This window comes from Sycon ciliatum, chromosome 1 (assembly GCF_964019385.1).
Source record: "Sycon ciliatum chromosome 1, ocSycCili1.1, whole genome shotgun sequence".
NCBI lineage: Eukaryota > Metazoa > Porifera > Calcarea > Leucosolenida > Sycettidae > Sycon > Sycon ciliatum.
Genome location: NC_088643.1, coordinates 87,395,078 through 87,412,654, shown reverse-complemented (window position 1 = coordinate 87,412,654; position 17,577 = coordinate 87,395,078). Strand labels below are relative to the sequence as shown.

General features: G+C 46.7%; 1 protein-coding gene across 1 annotated transcript in view; it reads left to right on the top strand.

Annotated features, from left to right (window-relative positions):
- Window positions 1-99: 99 nt before the first annotated feature.
- Window positions 100-17,577, top strand: part of LOC135806159 (general transcription factor 3C polypeptide 5-like) — a 27,544-nt gene continuing 10,066 nt past the window's right edge. The window contains exons 1-8 of the mRNA XM_065320310.1: window positions 100-314; window positions 12,101-12,162; window positions 12,813-13,017; window positions 13,511-13,597; window positions 15,650-15,740; window positions 15,897-15,961; window positions 16,462-16,520; window positions 16,732-16,829. Of these exons, the coding sequence (XP_065176382.1) occupies window positions 251-314; window positions 12,101-12,162; window positions 12,813-13,017; window positions 13,511-13,597; window positions 15,650-15,740; window positions 15,897-15,961; window positions 16,462-16,520; window positions 16,732-16,829 (731 nt within the window). The 5' untranslated portion in view covers window positions 100-250. The remainder of the gene's footprint in view (window positions 315-12,100; window positions 12,163-12,812; window positions 13,018-13,510; window positions 13,598-15,649; window positions 15,741-15,896; window positions 15,962-16,461; window positions 16,521-16,731; window positions 16,830-17,577) is intronic.

The window sequence follows — 17,577 nt, the reverse complement described above, 5'->3', positions numbered from 1 at the left end:
GTTCTGTTTTGCCATGCCAACCGGTGTTTCCCCTAGATGGCATGATGTCACTGTGAGCATGAGCAGCGGTGAGATTTTTTTGGTTTTCACGATCACAAACATGATCATGCTTTGCCATTCAAATAATTCAGTGCAGTTTGGTGTAGAATAAAGTAGTTACAGCAGTTGTTTGGAAGGCCTGTATATATATCCGCACAGGAATTAAAACAGGTTTGAGGAGAGGATACTTGCCGGTGGTCTTCCTGGTTCAATGGATGGTCTCCTAGAAGCACCACTGAACGCACCCAAGCGACTTGTGTGCGTCAACTTTCCTGGTAAGATTTTTCTGCCTTGTACCTTTTTTAGCTCCTGTGAAATCATTTTCTGAAAAAGAAGAATTATGGCCATACTACAGAACAGAACAACAAGGACAATCAAGGCTTGTTTGCTGCGACTTGAAGTTTCATGCTCTCGCAATCATCAGGCAACGTGTTGTTCTGTTCTGTATTACGCTCTGCCCCGCGGTGTTGAGCACTGTCAGCACACTGGGTACACCCTCCGGTGGCCATATATTATACAAGTTGTAGTTACCCAATGTTATAGCAAGAGTATATAAGCCCCGGGGGCATATACTCTTGGTTATGGTTATACTAAAATACATAAAACTCTCCTCCATGAGTCTAAGCCGACCATTGCTACCCTAGGCAGCCATTACCAAGAGTACATAAACCAGAGTGTGCAACTCAGGATGGTTCCTGTGGGAGCGTATTTCGTGCAGTACGCCACTTCTGACGGCATGGTAAGCCACAGGTACGGTGAAAAGTTGCGTAACCAGTCATGGCGGTGCAGGTCACTGAGTTTGTCCTGATTTCGGATTTTTGATACGGATAGCCTGGTGAATTTACTTACCAGTGGATGTACGCAGCAGCGTACACAGTCACACAAAACACCGAAATCCTAAAACAGGATGTCTAACATCATGCAAACTTGGCTGATTTCCGGGCTGTGAAACACATTTTAGCTGTACGCAAGTCGCGGCTTGGCTGACCTCATCAGGGTGACGTAGTGCACGAACTTGGCTGTTTCAGATCTGATATGCACGGTTGCACACTCTGGTTTATGTACTTGCCATTACTCACACCAATAATTTCAAACAACGAAGGGGTCACGGGTGAAACATTTGTTTCCTTCTGACAGCTATTTCGCCTATCAAAGGCTCTTCAGAGAAGGTGATACTGGATATTGTGATTGACATGGCAGAATTACTAGTAATATTTATATTAAAGGTATATTATGGGCGCAATACACTAGGCAAGGTTTAACACTGAGAACGTAAACGAATATTCTCCAAGCAGCACACAGTGCCCAGGGTTCTAGGAAAGATAGCAGGTGACAAACTATATTCGTCCCATCACAAGCTGCTAACATTTTGCATGGCTCGATAATGCACAGGTACAATCTACAAGCGTGTATATAGAGGTCTTTCCAATGAGTCATGCCGTGCGGCCTATGAGGATTCGGGCCAAAGATCATCGAGTTCACCACCGATCACCGGACTTGAAACGGAGCTTGGGTGGCAAAAAAAGAAGACTGCACTGGAAGGAAACAGTGTTTTTCGAAAGCAGTTCCATTTTGCATACTGTAGTTTGAGAATACCAAAGGGCTGCTCGCGATCGGATGTTCTCACACCTGGATCATCTTTGAGTTGTTATCGTTTTCCCTACGATGGAGAACGACGGAACCAGTGGATGACGGACACACGACTCGAGAACTTCGCTCCTGATGCAAATACTTCGAAGTACACGAATATTGTTCCATCGCTTCGTTGGCGAAGAGAAAAGTCATGATTATCCCCTGTCACCCCAGTACGTATCGAACTAACTAACCAACTTGTTCAGCTCATTTGTGGCAGCACCAGTAAAGGCGGAAACACGAAGATGATTCCGAACACTATCAACTTACTTAGTTTGTTGGGGTGCAAGGTATAGCTGGAGTTTGATGATTGATTGGGCTGATGCTGATGGTAATGACTAATGTACCCAGCTCTATGCACGTACCTCTACATGACTGGTGGTGCTAGCTATTCTAGTACTGGCCCTGGGTGCAACTCATCATCTCTTCCATGCCAGTGTGTATGCCTCATGTTCTGCACAACGTGTATTTCCTTTGTCATGGATAAATACTCTGATCGACCTAGTTGCGCAATCTTCTTCTGCTTCCCACTTGGTTGCTGCGCTGTGCAGTTCTTCATCTGCTGCGGCACATACTAGTTATTAGTAGTATACCTCATATTCTGTCTTTCTGGTCAATTAGGTACATGTATTCAGCTTCTTGATCTTCTTGTGGTGAGGATCATCTTGATCTTACTTCTTGTGTAACTCTTGCAAAGGCAGTAATGGAGGACACTCTACCGGTAATCAGCAACTGCTTATGGAGAATGCCAGGTCGAGGGACGACCAGGAAAAACAATTGCTGTATTGGATGTGCATTCATCAGCGTGTTTTAAGATCAGGACAACTAAGTAAGTTCGCCACTACACCAACTTTTTGGCTACATAGGAGCAATGATGATGACGGCCGTGTTTGATCACGACTTTGTCAGTTTTCGTGCTACCAGCCACCGCATGTCAACATTGTCATACTCGTACTGATAAGGAAGAAAAACCCACACACGCACGCACACACACACACATGGATACACTGACAGGCATGCAAAGCAAGAGAGACAGAGAGAGAGAGAGAGTCAGGCAGCGAAAGAGAAGTGAGATTACTTGTAGGTTATGGGCAGGGTGCTCCAATTTCTGCCCAGCTGAAGTAAAATCCATGTACACTATTTTCGTGTAGTGTTCATTGACGGTGCCAGCCACTGGTGACCCAGTGGTGTAGGTGTTGACATTCAGCACACATCACATTTCAGTCTCCAACGTAAATTCAGTCAAAACAACACTGCACTGCAGCAACATAGGAACATGCTTCTCCCAGGCCCACCATGCAAGTGCAGTGTGCGCCAAGAACAATTCCAGGTAATTCAGCAGCTACCCAAGGATGGACAGGTTCGGCAAAAACACTCCGCGAGTGCCTGACGTTTGCAAACGTATTTTGTTGACAGTTGTTGTTTCTTCCTTCGATTGGGCAAGACACGATAATGTGCCAACTCAGCCAGCAATGAGACACATGCATTTGTATCCATCAGGGCTATTGTAAGACTTTAGAGAGTCCTTTGCATATGTGCTGGGGACATTCACTAAATATTTAGAGAGGCCTGGATACCCAACGTAGGGGGATTGGCTGAAAGGTCTTCGTCCATAGGTAAATATGGATCAATGTACTGGGCCCACGGATTCTGTCAATCTTCTCGCGGCAACGCCTCTTCAAGGCTGGAATAAACAGTAGAGTAACTACGGCTAGTAATCCTCGCGACTTACCGAAACTATTCACCACATCAAAGAAAAGCAAAAGTGCTTCACCACTGCGACGGCCTGCAACATCATTTTCAACCGTACACCGAACAACACATTTGATTCTCTTTTTGCCACCCAAGCACATTTTACCGTAGGACACGGACTTGTCTTATGGGTGATCTTTGGGTGGACACCGGGAAGGCGCCAAAAAGGTGATGTAATGGAAAGTCCTCTATACGTACCTGATCATGGAAAAAGAATAGAGTTTTGGGCAAGCAACTAGTTACTAAACAAGGATATTATGATTACTGTGAATACAGGGGACTATGAATAGTGACCTAGTGTTTAAACCGAACACGGATTCTTCGAACGAATAATCTATCGAACAATTTCGCCCTCCATCGATCTATATTAATAATCTATATTCTATCGCACGCATGATGGCATTTTTCAACACTTTTTCAGCACTTTTTAAGTAGTTAAAATTTTTTTGTTTTGCTGATTATCGGGTTTTGTTATGTGGAGGTGCAAAACCGGATAACATGTACCGCCAAGAGTACATAACCCCCGCCCCCCCCCCCCCCCCCCCCCCAGAGTGTGCAACGCCTGATCCAGCTCTGCATATCGCATAGGGTCTTGGTCGAGCGTAATTGGATCTTCACTGCATCCATGTTTCCCTCGTATGGAAAGAACAGAAGTATTACTAGATACCGATAGGTGATTAAAACTTAGAGGAGAAGAGATTGAGAAGAAATACTGCGAGCAGATCTACGCAGTGCAAATATCAGTTGGGTCAGCACTGAGCATAGATTTTTTTTTTTTTTTTCGATTTCTGATAATTCCTACGACTATTCGATTATTCGTTCACCCCACGAATATTCTAAATTATTCGATTATTCGTTTCAACACTAATGAATACTGAAAGCCCTCACGTGAATGGTCGCAGCTCGACAGCACAGCCCATGTAGCATAGCATAGCATGCACGCACCATGATGACTGGCCTCGCAGAGTCCCCTCGGGCGTTCTCTCGAGCGACAGACGTCCACTGGCCATTACATCACGCCCGCTGTGGACCGACTGCCAGTACTCGATAGCGACCCATTCTGTCCGTTGCTTGCTGCCACTGACCGTCGAGACAAACCAAGCGTAGCGGCAGACAGAAATGGGAGTCCCAACTGGGGGAATTCATCTGCTGTCACCACCGCTCCTCTCCCGAGCCGTCGCGGAGGGCCTTCGCCATGCTCCTCACGATATTGACGCCGATTCCTTCCCTTATCAACTCACTCTCCCACTATGGTACCGTTCGTACGGCGCAAATACAAATATCAATAAAAAACTTTAAATGGTACCATTCGCTGTATAAAGTCTTGGCACGGACTTAAAGCAGTCCTTCCAATTGCAGAAACCGAACGGCCTGGGATGGTCTGTGACGATGGCTTCTCATACATCTGTGAACACAGCCAAATTCGAGAGACCTCTGCTGCGCTTCCGGGACGGACATTTGAGCAGTAGGTGGTCTGCATTCTCAGCAGTCCCTACACAAGATTCGCAGTCTGGTGAGGGTTGTGCTGAGATTCGATGGAGGTACTCATTGAGGAGACTGCTGTGTCCAGTGAGGAGCTGGTTAAGTGTCAGACGTTGTTTTGCGCCCAGTGTTGTCTGGGCCAAGCCTCTTGAGCTTAAGAAGTGGTCTGGGGTAGGTAGTGGCATTGCGGATGAATGACTTGGCCGCTTGAACAGGCAGGTCGATGTTATCCTGGTCACCATCGCACCCCAGCTTGGCAAGATGATCTGCCATAACCCACGTACTCTTGCTACAACTTATAGCACAATCATGTACTCATGTTTAGTGCAAGCCTTGATCTGAAGCAAGCATAAACAGCTACATGTACTAGTAGTTGATGGTTTAGATTTCGACAAGGCTCCAATGGAATCTTCCTTTACCGGTGCGGTGGAATATTGATCAAAGAGTAGAAGACATTGCCAATGCAGGTTGCATCGCCATGCAGGGATGAGTAACATGTATGTACGGCCAGGTCAGACCTTCTACAATTATTTTAAATTACCCCCATACAGGCTGTGCCCTGCAATGACTCATGCTGCAGGTGGATGGCAAAGACCCATTCAGCAAGATAGTTGTGATGATGGAAGCCATGCTGGCAGAGCGTATTAGTCGGCCGAGGTAACAAAGCTGAATGGTGACAGGATGAATTCCATTAGAGATGCTAGTGTGCAAATTGGCACAATCCTGAGCAGCTGTGTAGATTCCACACACACACACACCAACATCTAATCCATATTCCTCCTACCAAGAGTCCATAACCCAAGAGTATGCAACTGTGATTATGGGTGCATGTGTGGCGCGCTGCCCACATTACGTCATGCTCTGCCCAGAAGGACAGCACGCACTGTATCCGTGCTCTAAAACCCACAAATCTCTCGTTTTGATTGACCCGATTTTTCAGAAGACTTTCAGTTTGGGGTTGTGGGAGTACCATGCGGCAGCTTGAACCAAGAGTACTCGTACATGAACTCATGAACTTTAATGCACTCTTGCTTGAACCGAAGGGTACTGTTGTTGTCTGCATGCTGACAAAATCCAAGCTTGGGTACGTGTGTGCATTTGAGAGTTCTTGTTTTTCGTTGTTGTTTGGTCTCAAAACTGACTGGTGCTGAGAAAAATGTCAATTGCTTTACTTGCCGAGTGTTTAGACACCGCGTTGTGTTCTGGATATGACGAACAAGACGGTTTAGAAGAGATTTCCACAGGAACTGAAGCTGTTTCTGAGTCTGAACATTCGAGTTTATCCTCCTGCCTCTCCTCATTTAGCTCATCCTCTCAGAATTCGGAGACCACACGCGCGGCCGCACCAACTACGTCTGAGCCAGTTTCTAGCAAAAGAAAGACTCGGCGGAAGTACTTGAGTTCATCTGAATGGAACACTGTGTTGAAACATCTGTCCGAAATCAATAGTGACTCTGCAGCGGATTCAATTATTGCGGAGGCTCAGGCAGAATTGCATATGTCGGAGTATACATCCAGAAAGCAATCCCTGGACGTCAGTAGATCCACTTGGGTAGCCGTGGTCGGAAGTCTCCTTGACTTATACCGAAAGCTGTATGTGGAGTGCGCTGCTAGTGCTACCGCTGATCGGTATTCAACGTTTCAGGTTCGATGGGTTACAGGTGTGTCGAACCTCCTATCCACCCCAACCCTAGCATCCCTGTGCCTGGAACTGCAGGACACCAGCAGTGTTTTGCACTCTTTGGCTGCTGCGGTTTGGAAACACTGCTTTAATGTGATCCGCAGCTACCTGAAGGAGCGTGCTTCCGCTGCGGCAGCCAGTGTTGTGCCGGTTCGTCTGGAAGAAAAGCATTACTGGCGTTTCTTTGGATGGGCAGTGTGTTCATCAATTGCTGTTCTCACCAGGAAACAGAAGCAGCAAAGTGGTAAACTTTCAGATAGCGACTGCCAGGAGCTGGAGTTACTGCGCAGCATCCGACTACAAGATAAGAACGAGAAGTGTTCAGTCGATGCCATACCAGTCTCGCTCCAGCTGCTAGACGAGGGGTGGCTCTCCTATTTGCGTCCTGAGCACCTTCACTTTGCTCGTAACGCGCTTACGAAGATCTATGCCGTTGCCAACCATGATGGGTTTAATGCATATGGAGAGAACTTTGTTCACGTTGCCTCGCAATGTGTGAAGCTGGATAAAACCCTCCATGCGCCCTTGCTTGAGTCTGTGGCAGCAACTTTTCCAGACAGGTTTGCCGAGGTAACCATCGAGAATGTTGCGCATCGTCTGCTGGTGAAGGTGCTAAATGCTGTTCTTGGCGAGGTGGTCGAGACAGCAGAGCAAATTATGCTTCTGAATTCGGGCTCAGCTACAACAAGTGGCTTGAACCTACGTGACAGACTACACCCTGCAACTGCATAATATACCATGTATCACCTGTATAGTGCACTCCATTGATAGACTGTGCTTGCAAACTTTTGGCAGAGAGAACGTAGAGTTCGAACGTCCCGATAAAAATATTATGACAGTTGCTTTTTACTTGACATTGCGTGTGATTGACGGTTGCTTTCGTCTGCACTTGGATCCGATGCATGTATTCTTTCAATTGGCACCTGTTTTCATTGCCAACATGGTAGCCCTTGATATGTAGTTATGTGTTACACCTCAGATTACTGACTGTTTCAATCACAAACATGACAATCAGATTTGTGTAGTGGTTTAGCTGGTTGACTACAATACAGTACAGTCCATAGATGAAAGAAACGGAGCCTTCAACCCATGCAAAAAACAAGGCTCACAAGAATTTTTGAGGAAAGGGTGATGTCGTCCCAATTATGTCTAAATGGACTCTGGGTGTTCACGTGATTGTTGAAATCAAGACACCGTAAAGCGGGCTATGGACCGTTGGCAAAACCTTGAATTCAAAAACCATTGCATTGTGAATGTGCTTTTATGGGGCTACATGTTGCAAAATACCCTGGAGTCCAATGAACTCTTCAACCGGCCCACTCAATGGGAGTGACTTGCAAACAAGTCCACTTCTAGGCAGCTGGCATTGAATGATCTTATCGTCAAGGGTCCATCTTGATAACCACAAGTCAAGGAATGGAAGATATACGGCAGGAAAGGTTACAAAATGTGTCTATGGTTAGGATCATGATATCAATGAAGTAAGGCTGCTTTTTAGTACGAGCAGCACATGTACAAAGGACAACAAGAAGGAACTTTGGTTAAAAAATAATGGGGAAGAATGCGTTATTCCGACCAGCGGACTCTTCAACATGCATAGAAATTGAAAGCTTACAGACTAAAGCTGTGAGTGTGCTACATACAGGCTCCATAGCCACATTAAATGTGATAAAGTGATGAAACAAACTGCTACAGCAGGAAATGAGTGCTTGTGCACCATGCTGCCCGCAGCAAATGATCCGGGTACACAAAAGCCGCCATGCCGTGCATCACTTCTTACGCAAGAGACTAGGCACAGCCGCAAAGTGAACTGGCTGATCACGGTAACCAGTGTTAGAGCGGTGTGAAGGTATGCTGCTGTGCTTTACATCAAGGGAAGCACGTGACGATGCGTAATTTGCAGCTGTCAGGCGGCCTCCAGCAGTGTGCTTGAGTTGGGAGAACACCGTCTCGATTGCGCTTCCTGTAACACGGACCGGGACAATGTAGTAGGACGGATTTCTTCTTGTGAAGTGTTTGCAGAACTCCACGAATCCGAATCGCATAAGCCTAAGGAGATCCCAGGTCTGCCAAGCCAAGAATTCCTTCTGCTGAGGGCTAGTAGGCACGAAGTGAGGATGGCGTGCAATCAGACTGTTGATCCAGTCCTCGAAGAACATGAAACCTTCCACAATGCACAGAAGAGGCTCTGAATCGGGCCCTTTGACGGGAATGTGAGAGAGGGTCCCCATCTCAAACATCAGGTTGCACGCTGAGAGATACTGGTGGGAAGCCTCAACAAGTGGGTTGTCCGGATGTGGCGTTAACAGGTACTGAGCAAGCTCGGTCAGAACCTCGTCTTGCTGCATGACCTTTGCTGGGAGGACATTCAGTTTAGTCCATGCGTCCCGGAGAACGAAGTTCTTGCGCAGCTTTGGGACTTCTCGTGGCACACACTGCTTCATCCGGCTGACTTCACGCTCATACAAGTCATCAATGCACTTCCAACCAAAACTGGTTCCACTTGAAGACTGGAAATCCTTGGTTCCACGAGTGTTACGGCTTCTCGATGAATTCAATGCGTTGATCATATTTTTCAATTGATGAGAGGGGCAGATTATGAAATACAGCCTTTGCTTTGGCCAGAACGGATGACAGATGGAGGAAGGCACCGTATGGCGATCGGCAGTTTCCGGTGCCTTGTGTCCGAACGAACCACGGACCCCCATCATGGACTTTATGAGGGACATGTTGGTCGCCGCACCATCGCAAACAATCGCGTTGCTTTTGAAGCCAAAATCGTGCAGGAGACGGAGGGTGTCTAGAAGACACGCCAGGGTGAACTTCGAGTCAAGTGAAGATTGGGAGGTGAAGTACGGACCATACACATCGAACTTGGCCGTCATGTCCCGCCAAATGAACTGTAGGACATACTCTGTGCGCTCCACTTTCTTTTCGCCTAACTCCGAGAACACATCGCCGAGACTGGACATATCCGCGTCCGTCATGGCGAGCCCATACATCTCTTCGCTGCGTGAGTTCCATAGCACTTTACTTATGACTTTTACTTCGTCAAAGATAAGGATACCTTCCCCAATTGGAGGGGTGGCTTCTTTGGCCTTCTCAAGCTTCAGAGCATCATATCGCTCCTTTTGGTACTGAATGCTCCCTTCACACCGGCCAGGCTTTTCAATGTAAGCACTTGTGATGTGCTTCAGGGATCGTACACTCGGCAGGTTCAATATGCCAAACCCTTGAAGCGCTTCATAGGCAGCCGTGCTACGTGTGAACACTGCCAACGCAACCCTGTAAGTTAGCATGCTCCAGCGGTTGCCATGGGAGCCATTCTCATTGCGTGCCTGGTCGTGTGTCCAAGCGGCTTTGTCGCTCTCCCAAGCGTCTTGCAGCGCTTCACGTGATTCATCTTGGCCTTCATTCCCTGTCATAACGGTCTGGAGCTCATGAGGAAAGTCATGCTCAATGGTTTTGCAAGCCTGTGAGAGTTCACCTGACTGCTTCTCAGACAATGTGATGGCCAAGTGCTCATACTTTGCCAAACTGCGTGTCAGATTCCACCGCTTCTCTCTTGAACTGGACAAGTGGGCAGACCGGCTGGAAGGAGACAGATACTTTAGGGGTGTGTTGAAAGATGCTGCGGTCCGTTGCAGGTTGTCGGCAGGTGATCTCTCCATTGCAGTTTTCTTTAAGGAATTTAGCTCCTTCTCGAAACGCTTACAGTCAGGGCACACAACAGACTCTAACACACGGCTCTCCATACGCGCACTGCGGCCCAGCTCAAACAGAACTTTACATGTGGTGGAGTCGCATCGCTTGGATGGGAAACCCCATCGCCGTAACTTGCTTGGCGGAAACCTGATTTTATCCCCAAACTGTTCATCAAACGACACAATACCAGGACAGAATTTGAAATTCGACTTCTCATGACTCAACATCCGATTCAAGTATGGTTTCAATATCTGGAGATCAGTCCAGGTACATGTACCGCTCTCGATAAGTCCTCCACAGAGCACTTCAAACGTGAAGGCACCATCCTCATCTACAATGAGACGTGATAGTGGAACTGGTGCAGACTCTGGTGACAAACGGACAGCCCGATGCGACCTTACTTCCGTGACGACAGTAGCGTCAGGAAGCTTCAACGTCCCAACGTTCAATTCTAAAAACAGCTCTCCTAGGTCAGTGATGAATTCTCTAATTGATACTTCGTTTATAGGTGGCTTCCAATCAGACGTGGAGAGCTTGGGCAAAGGCCCGCCAACCACACCTTCAGAAATGCGCTTCGCTGACATTATTCACTCATTCCCATCTTCTTGGTGGCTATTGTAAACATTAAAATAAGAAGACGCCAACAGAGAAAACGAATGGACAGTCTTCGTCGCTTGATTAATAATCGTGGTTATCGTTATTATCAAGAGTCCATAACCCACTGGGTTATTTATTTTATTTATTTATTATTTCAAATGGATTTTATGGACTCTTGACTATACATGTAGTATTAAAGTTCGTGAACTCTTGACCCCGAGTCTTGTACGAACAACTCGTATGTGAAAATAAAAATCGAAAATAAAAATTTAAAAAAAGTCCATTTAAATCGCCAATATCAAACCCGCGGCCCGGGAGAATGAAGTTGAAGACATCACTGCAGCTGTAGCTGCAGCCGAGTCAAGCTCCGTATGAGGACATCCAAGAAGAAGATTGCCTGATGAGTCCAGCGGGGACGAAACGTACGTCGCAATCGAGCTATGTCGTTGCTGTGTCATCATCTATGTGCCATGCGCTACTTGATGTACCAGCCTGCTATGCCGGATACCGCCAGCCATGCATCGACCAGGCGCCAGGCGCGAACTGATGGTGGTGGTGGTGAGAAGGAGAGCTCTGTGCCAGAACTTTGCAGCCTAGAGAGCGTGTGTGGGCAGGCGTGTGTTTACCGCCATATTGCCAGGTGTGTCTTTACCACAATATCAAACCCGTGAAAACCGATTTTACGTTCCATCAACGTCGAAGGCATGATGTAATGAAGGCAGCGCGCCGCGCGGTTGGCCCATAGAAAAGAGATCACAGTTGCATACTCTTGGGTTATGGACTCTTGCTCCTACCTTTACTCTTTCTCACCTGTATCGACCCGCCCGCAGCACTTCCCCGGGCACCGCTCCACCACCACCACTAAGAGATATTCTCACCTGCGCCTTATCACCTTGTCTCATCACTATCAACTCCATGGTTTTGACCACCCAGAGCCCTCCATTCTCTATCCACTGATGACGATGTTGTTCAGAACAACGAAACTCCTGGAGAAGTACTGTGAAGCCGATTAACTGTGTTGCTTTGTACCAATTCTTGATCTAAGAATTTAATGATACAGTATCTTGAGTGGTTATTTTGAACTGCAGCCAATCCCCGGGATCTGTTGATTGAATGGTATCTATCCGAGTGTGCACATGTACTGTGCATAGTACTGCATACACATCTCCTCTTTCACCCGCATTCTATTCTGCTTTGTCCTGTTATTGATAGGTTTTGTGAACAATGTTGGTCGTGCCATTGAAGTCCTTGGTGGCGAATCGAAGATATCACGGGTGAGCAGTCTTTTTCTGCACTAAATAGAAATGTTCTGCTTTACATTACGGGAGACGCAAAGAATCCCTTGATCCCTCTTCGTGTTCCTGCAACGTATGAGAAGCCTGTTCTACTCTACGTTCACGCAAAGAAATCACGTGGAATGTGTACTGGGAATTTCCCTTTTCACAGTACTTTGGATATGCATTTCTGACCCTACCCATCTGCAAAATGTGTCAGTATGCCACAATCTGGTGTGTCACCGTTGTAGATGTGCTCAGCAATTTGCCGAAGATAAACACAGCACAATTGTGTAGTTTTTTTTTGTGGAAATAGGAGACTTTTAACTCAATGTCAACGGTCAGGGAACTGAATTGCCAGAAAAGCGAGAAAAATCCCAATCCTGCCTTTGGATTGGAAATTTTGCCAACGTCTTCTAGGTTCAGCCTGGTCCCATAGCTCAGATAGTCAGAGCATTGCTCATGACGAGCAAGGGCCAGGTTCGCGTCCTGGTGGGTCCGGCATTTTTGCGCTTTTCTGGCAGTTCACTTGCCGGCGGCCTGTTACCTGTTGACCTTGGATAGTGTAGTGTAACTAATAGTGCATTCTATCAGCTATGTATGACTGTTCGTCTGAAACTTCATTCTCACTGTTATTGGCCATGTGACAGGTCTTCTCAAACTCCTCGTATCGCCTGGAGGCTCACTTGAGACCGAAAGACGTGGAGTCCATCCCACTGTACGCATCCCGATCTCACTGCTGCGGTATGGTGTTGAAGGTTCGCCGTCGCAAAACTCCACCGCCGGAAGGCAGTGAGGAGCAAGCGACAACCGTGCAAGTTGTTGGCTGTGTGACCGTCAAGTATGAGTTCTCTGGTAAGCTATGCATCTGTATGGTGTTGGATAATTTGTTATTACTGTTGTCCTGGTGGTGACAGTCAATTTTTTCTTCAGACTTTTCCCTTTTGTGTCTTTCCCTCAAACTAGTGAAGCCTTTTAAAATAGTCAGGAAAATACCTAGAAAATAGCTAATTCTATATGAAAGGGAGCAGTGCTCAATGTGCTGGACACAGCGCCTTCACACGCTTAGTACTGATAGAAGGCAAGAAACCACTCGGGACTAGTTGCTACTCAGTGTTTCTTGCCCAGGGCAATCATTTGGACGGGCATATTTTTTACTATCGAGCCGGTCCCATTGTCCTGCTTCGCTAATCCTAAATAAAGTACTTATGTCAGGCGTCTGATTTCCTGACATGTGGCCTGTGTTTGATTCTCGCCCTTTGATATCAACGAAAGCGGTATGTTTACGGCAGATTTCAATGATGACAGTGTTGACTAAAGCTTTGTGGTGTTTGTTGTATCCTTGCAGGGTTGGCTGACTTCCAGTTCCTGCCAGCTGCAGTTGACAAGAATCCGGGTGCCTCTTCAACGTTTCGCCATGCAACCTCCATTACAGGTCAGCCTGATAGCTGCACTAGTGTACATGCACTGATAGCTGCACTAGTGTACATGCACTGATAGCTGCACTAGTGTACATGCACTGATAGCTGCACTTGTGTACATGCACTGATAGCTGCACTATAGTCCATTTCAAAAAGATTAGCAATCAGGTTTTGGTCTTAAAAAGTATGAAGATAAGGGAAATTTGGACAACAAAGTGCATAGAATGGCTTGTTAGGACACGGCAAATTGTTCTGTGAAGGTTTGGGAACAATTGGACCAGCCGTTAAGGAGTTAGAATTTCGGCCAGGTTTCCGGCCTTTTCCCATGGTTTACAATTTGCCCTGGATGTCAGTATCGATTTTTTTTATCAAAACCCACGATTTATCCCTTCCTTTTTGGCCTTGTGGTTATGATTGCTGTCTGCTGACCATGAAGGTGTGAGTTCAAATCCCAAACTATCTTCAAGTCAAACTTTTTTCCATTGTTTTGGTGATCACGTTGGTACAAAAAGTACAAGCCAAAGAAGGTGGCTGCGCCAAACGACTTGTTGTTGGAGCTCGCGTTTCCTGCCGAACTTACTGACACTTGACTGGTTCACGCCATGTGAACACACCCACAACACTGAAACGGTGTGAGTGAACACGGAAGTCATTGCGCTGTAGCTACGTGTTGTTGAATACAACGGCACATCGATCGATCGATTTCTCTTTGAGAATTATTTTAGTATTTCAAGATCGCCAATTTATTTGAATTTAGGAGTCAACGCCGTCTTCTACCAGCTTTCACAGGCGTCTGCTTTTCTCAAAATGTCGTCGAAGTCACACGGATAGCTTTGCCAAGTCATGGCCTTGGGAATGAGTCCGTGTCGTTGTCGTTTTCGTCACATCGTGAGAGTAAATTGCATCGCAGCTCAAAGAAATTGGGCACGAAACGAATTGGGACCCATCCCGCTCGTCATATCAGCATTTACCACACTTTCGACATGTCCGGGCCTCTCTGACTCCATATCGATACGAGGAAGAACTCGTTTGTTGTAAACCAGACGTACATGTACCGACGTGAGTGAGTTGTCATTTTTCATGCTTTCGCGCGGATTATTTCTTCGAGTTCACAGTGAGTTTTCCAGCCAGCTCTCGAGCGCGCATACGGTAAGACGGCAAACTCCCCGGGCGATCGCCAGGATTGCTAATCTTTTTGAAACTGACTGTAGTGTACATACACTGATAGCTGCACTTGTGTACATGCACTGATAGCTGCACTAGTGTACATGCACTGATAGCTGCACTTGTGTACATGCACTGATAGCTGCACTAGTGTACATGCACTGATAGCTGCACTTGTGTACATGCACTGATAGCTGCACTAGTGTACATGCACTGATAGCTGCACTTGTGTACATGCACTGATAGCTGCACTAGTGTACATGCACTGATAGCTGCACTTGTGTACATGCACTGATAGCTGCACTAGTGTACATGCACTGATAGCTGCACTAGTGTACATGCACTTAGTACAATCTACTAGTACAATCTACTTGTGCGATAATTTGATCCACTTGCGATAAGGTCTTGTCGTATGGGCAGAGCAGCCATCAAATGAATTTAGTTGTACAATTGTCCTTGGTGAGACCTGATATCAAAGCAGTCCAGGTGGGCAGAACAACTGCCAGATGAACCAGGGCTGTTGCAGCACTCCGGAAAGCGTCGATGGAATGCACTGTTGGCCAGATCGCCGCTGGTACTGTTTTTGGGTGGTGAGAGAGTCCATGACCTTGACAGCAGCTTCAGCATGACCCTTGCTCTGTTGGCAGTGACGTGTGAGAATCACATGCTGGAACCTGCACCGTTTGCAGAAACCGGTGGCAAACTTGTACCAGCTAAGTTTTAGCCACTTCGAGCAACAAGGCCAAGTTGTGAGCTGATTAGCGTACAGAAGGAAATGTACCCTTGACACATGCAGAGATTGGCGCTAGCATCTTCAAACACAAGAGAGAGAAAAACGTAGTATGCAAAGTGCTTCTCAAGTGCATGTGTTCTTCTTGTCTGATTTTGTTTGATCTTGACAGAGCCTCTGAGTTCAGCTGCACTCGTCGAGACCGATTTCTTGCACATTCCAACTTTCCTCTTCTGCCGTAGCGATCGTCCTCTCTCATTTAGGTATGTGACTGTGATACTAGTTCTGTGTGGGTGTGCTTTGTTTGGCACACGTATGGCCGCTGCTTCTGTTTTCTTGTCCTTGTTCATGGTGGGCATGTTTCCATGTTCAACTTCTTTACTTCTGCTTCTATCTTCTGCATGATCTTTGTTGTTCAGAGCGTACACCAAGCCACGCGTGGACCGACCTGTGTCTGCGCAGTTTATCCCGTACAGTGAAGACAGTATCCTCTACCTACATGCATTGCCGCTTGGTTTGCACGGGGTACACTGGCTGGCTGTGCTAAAATGCCACATACAGGGATTCTGCAGAGCGTACAACTCCCACGAGTGTTGTAGCTAGGCGTCCCGTGTGCGGATCTAGGAACTTAGTAGGAAGGGGTCGCGTGTGACATTTCTGCACAAGCAAAAGGTGCCAGGAAATAGTGTTACATTATATGAATTACACAGAGTGCAATGTACATAGCAGACTCAGCGGAGGACGTTCAGGGTGTAACTCTGAGTTTCATACCGCTAGGCAATCATCAGACAACTGAGTGCAATGTACGTAATCATACAATGGAAGCTAGGGATTGAAGGGAAGGGCTCTGTTGACCATGCTATACAGTTACTGAGTACTACCGAATAGGAAGTGAGTGAGACTGCGAATGTTTGTGCATATCCCATTGCGTGTGTGTTTGGTTTGACTGTGGTTAACCTTGACATGTGCTGTGACTATCACTAGCTGTGCCTCTTGCGCCTATCAAGCCACATGAACACATCTTCACGCCAATCTTCCAACAAGTAAGTCATCACAATCTTTCTCCATGCTTATTTGCAACATGTGAATGGTGATTTTTGTTGTTGGCAGTGGTAGTGATGTTGGTGCTGCTGTTGCTATTGTTGTCGTCGTTGTCATTATCACGGGCTTTGGTTTGTGTATCCTGTGACTTTCATACAAACATATTGTCGGTATGTGCGTGTCTGTGTGTGCGTATCTGTGTGTTCCTCACAGATGTTTGAGGACCGACCTGTTTGGTCAACCCAAGCCTTCTACAACACTGTTCAGACGCGGGTTGGCAAGAGGAAGATCACACGAGTCATTATCAAGAAGTAAGAATTGTTGTTAACAGAACACGATCAGCATCCTATTGATTTAGTAATGTTGTAGTACATGATTGTATTCATATCCTAGTCTTCTGTTCATATGGCTTACTGCAACTCTGTATTTGCTGACTGTTGCACCGAGTCGTGTGATGAGTATGCACCGTGTATGTTAAACCTGGCTAAATCTGACAAAAGCTAGCTGAAAATCTAACTTCCTTATGGAAGTCATGTACTCCGCAGTGTCAAGAAGTTGATAGAATCAATCCAAGCGGGTTTGAAGCCCATTCCTAGATGACCTGTGCAAATGTCATGACCCAACCACGAGGGTCGGTACACAGGTGTTGCGAGGAACATATCCGGACCGCCGCGAAGTGTGAGCGACTCCCACATGCCTTTTCTGCACTTGCATGTGTACCCGCACCTCTTTGGCACCGATCGTTTCTCATTCCTTCATTCCTTTTGGCTTTAATATACGATGGCTTGCCAAGCTTGCTTGGCAATGCCAACACGGAAAGGCTTATGTTAAAATCGGTTGTGGCGACAAACGCGATTAGGCCGGCTGCAGGGACGCCGTAATGTCGCACTCGCCCCAGCACCATTCAAACAGTTCCCTTTGGCAGTTCACGGCACGAACTTCAACAAAGCCCCGTGAATGCGTACTAGGGGAAGGCTAGACAGCATGTCTCTAGACATCAATAGGCATCGTACGAAAAGCCAGTCAATAGCACTAAAGAGCGAAAGCCTTTGTCACGGT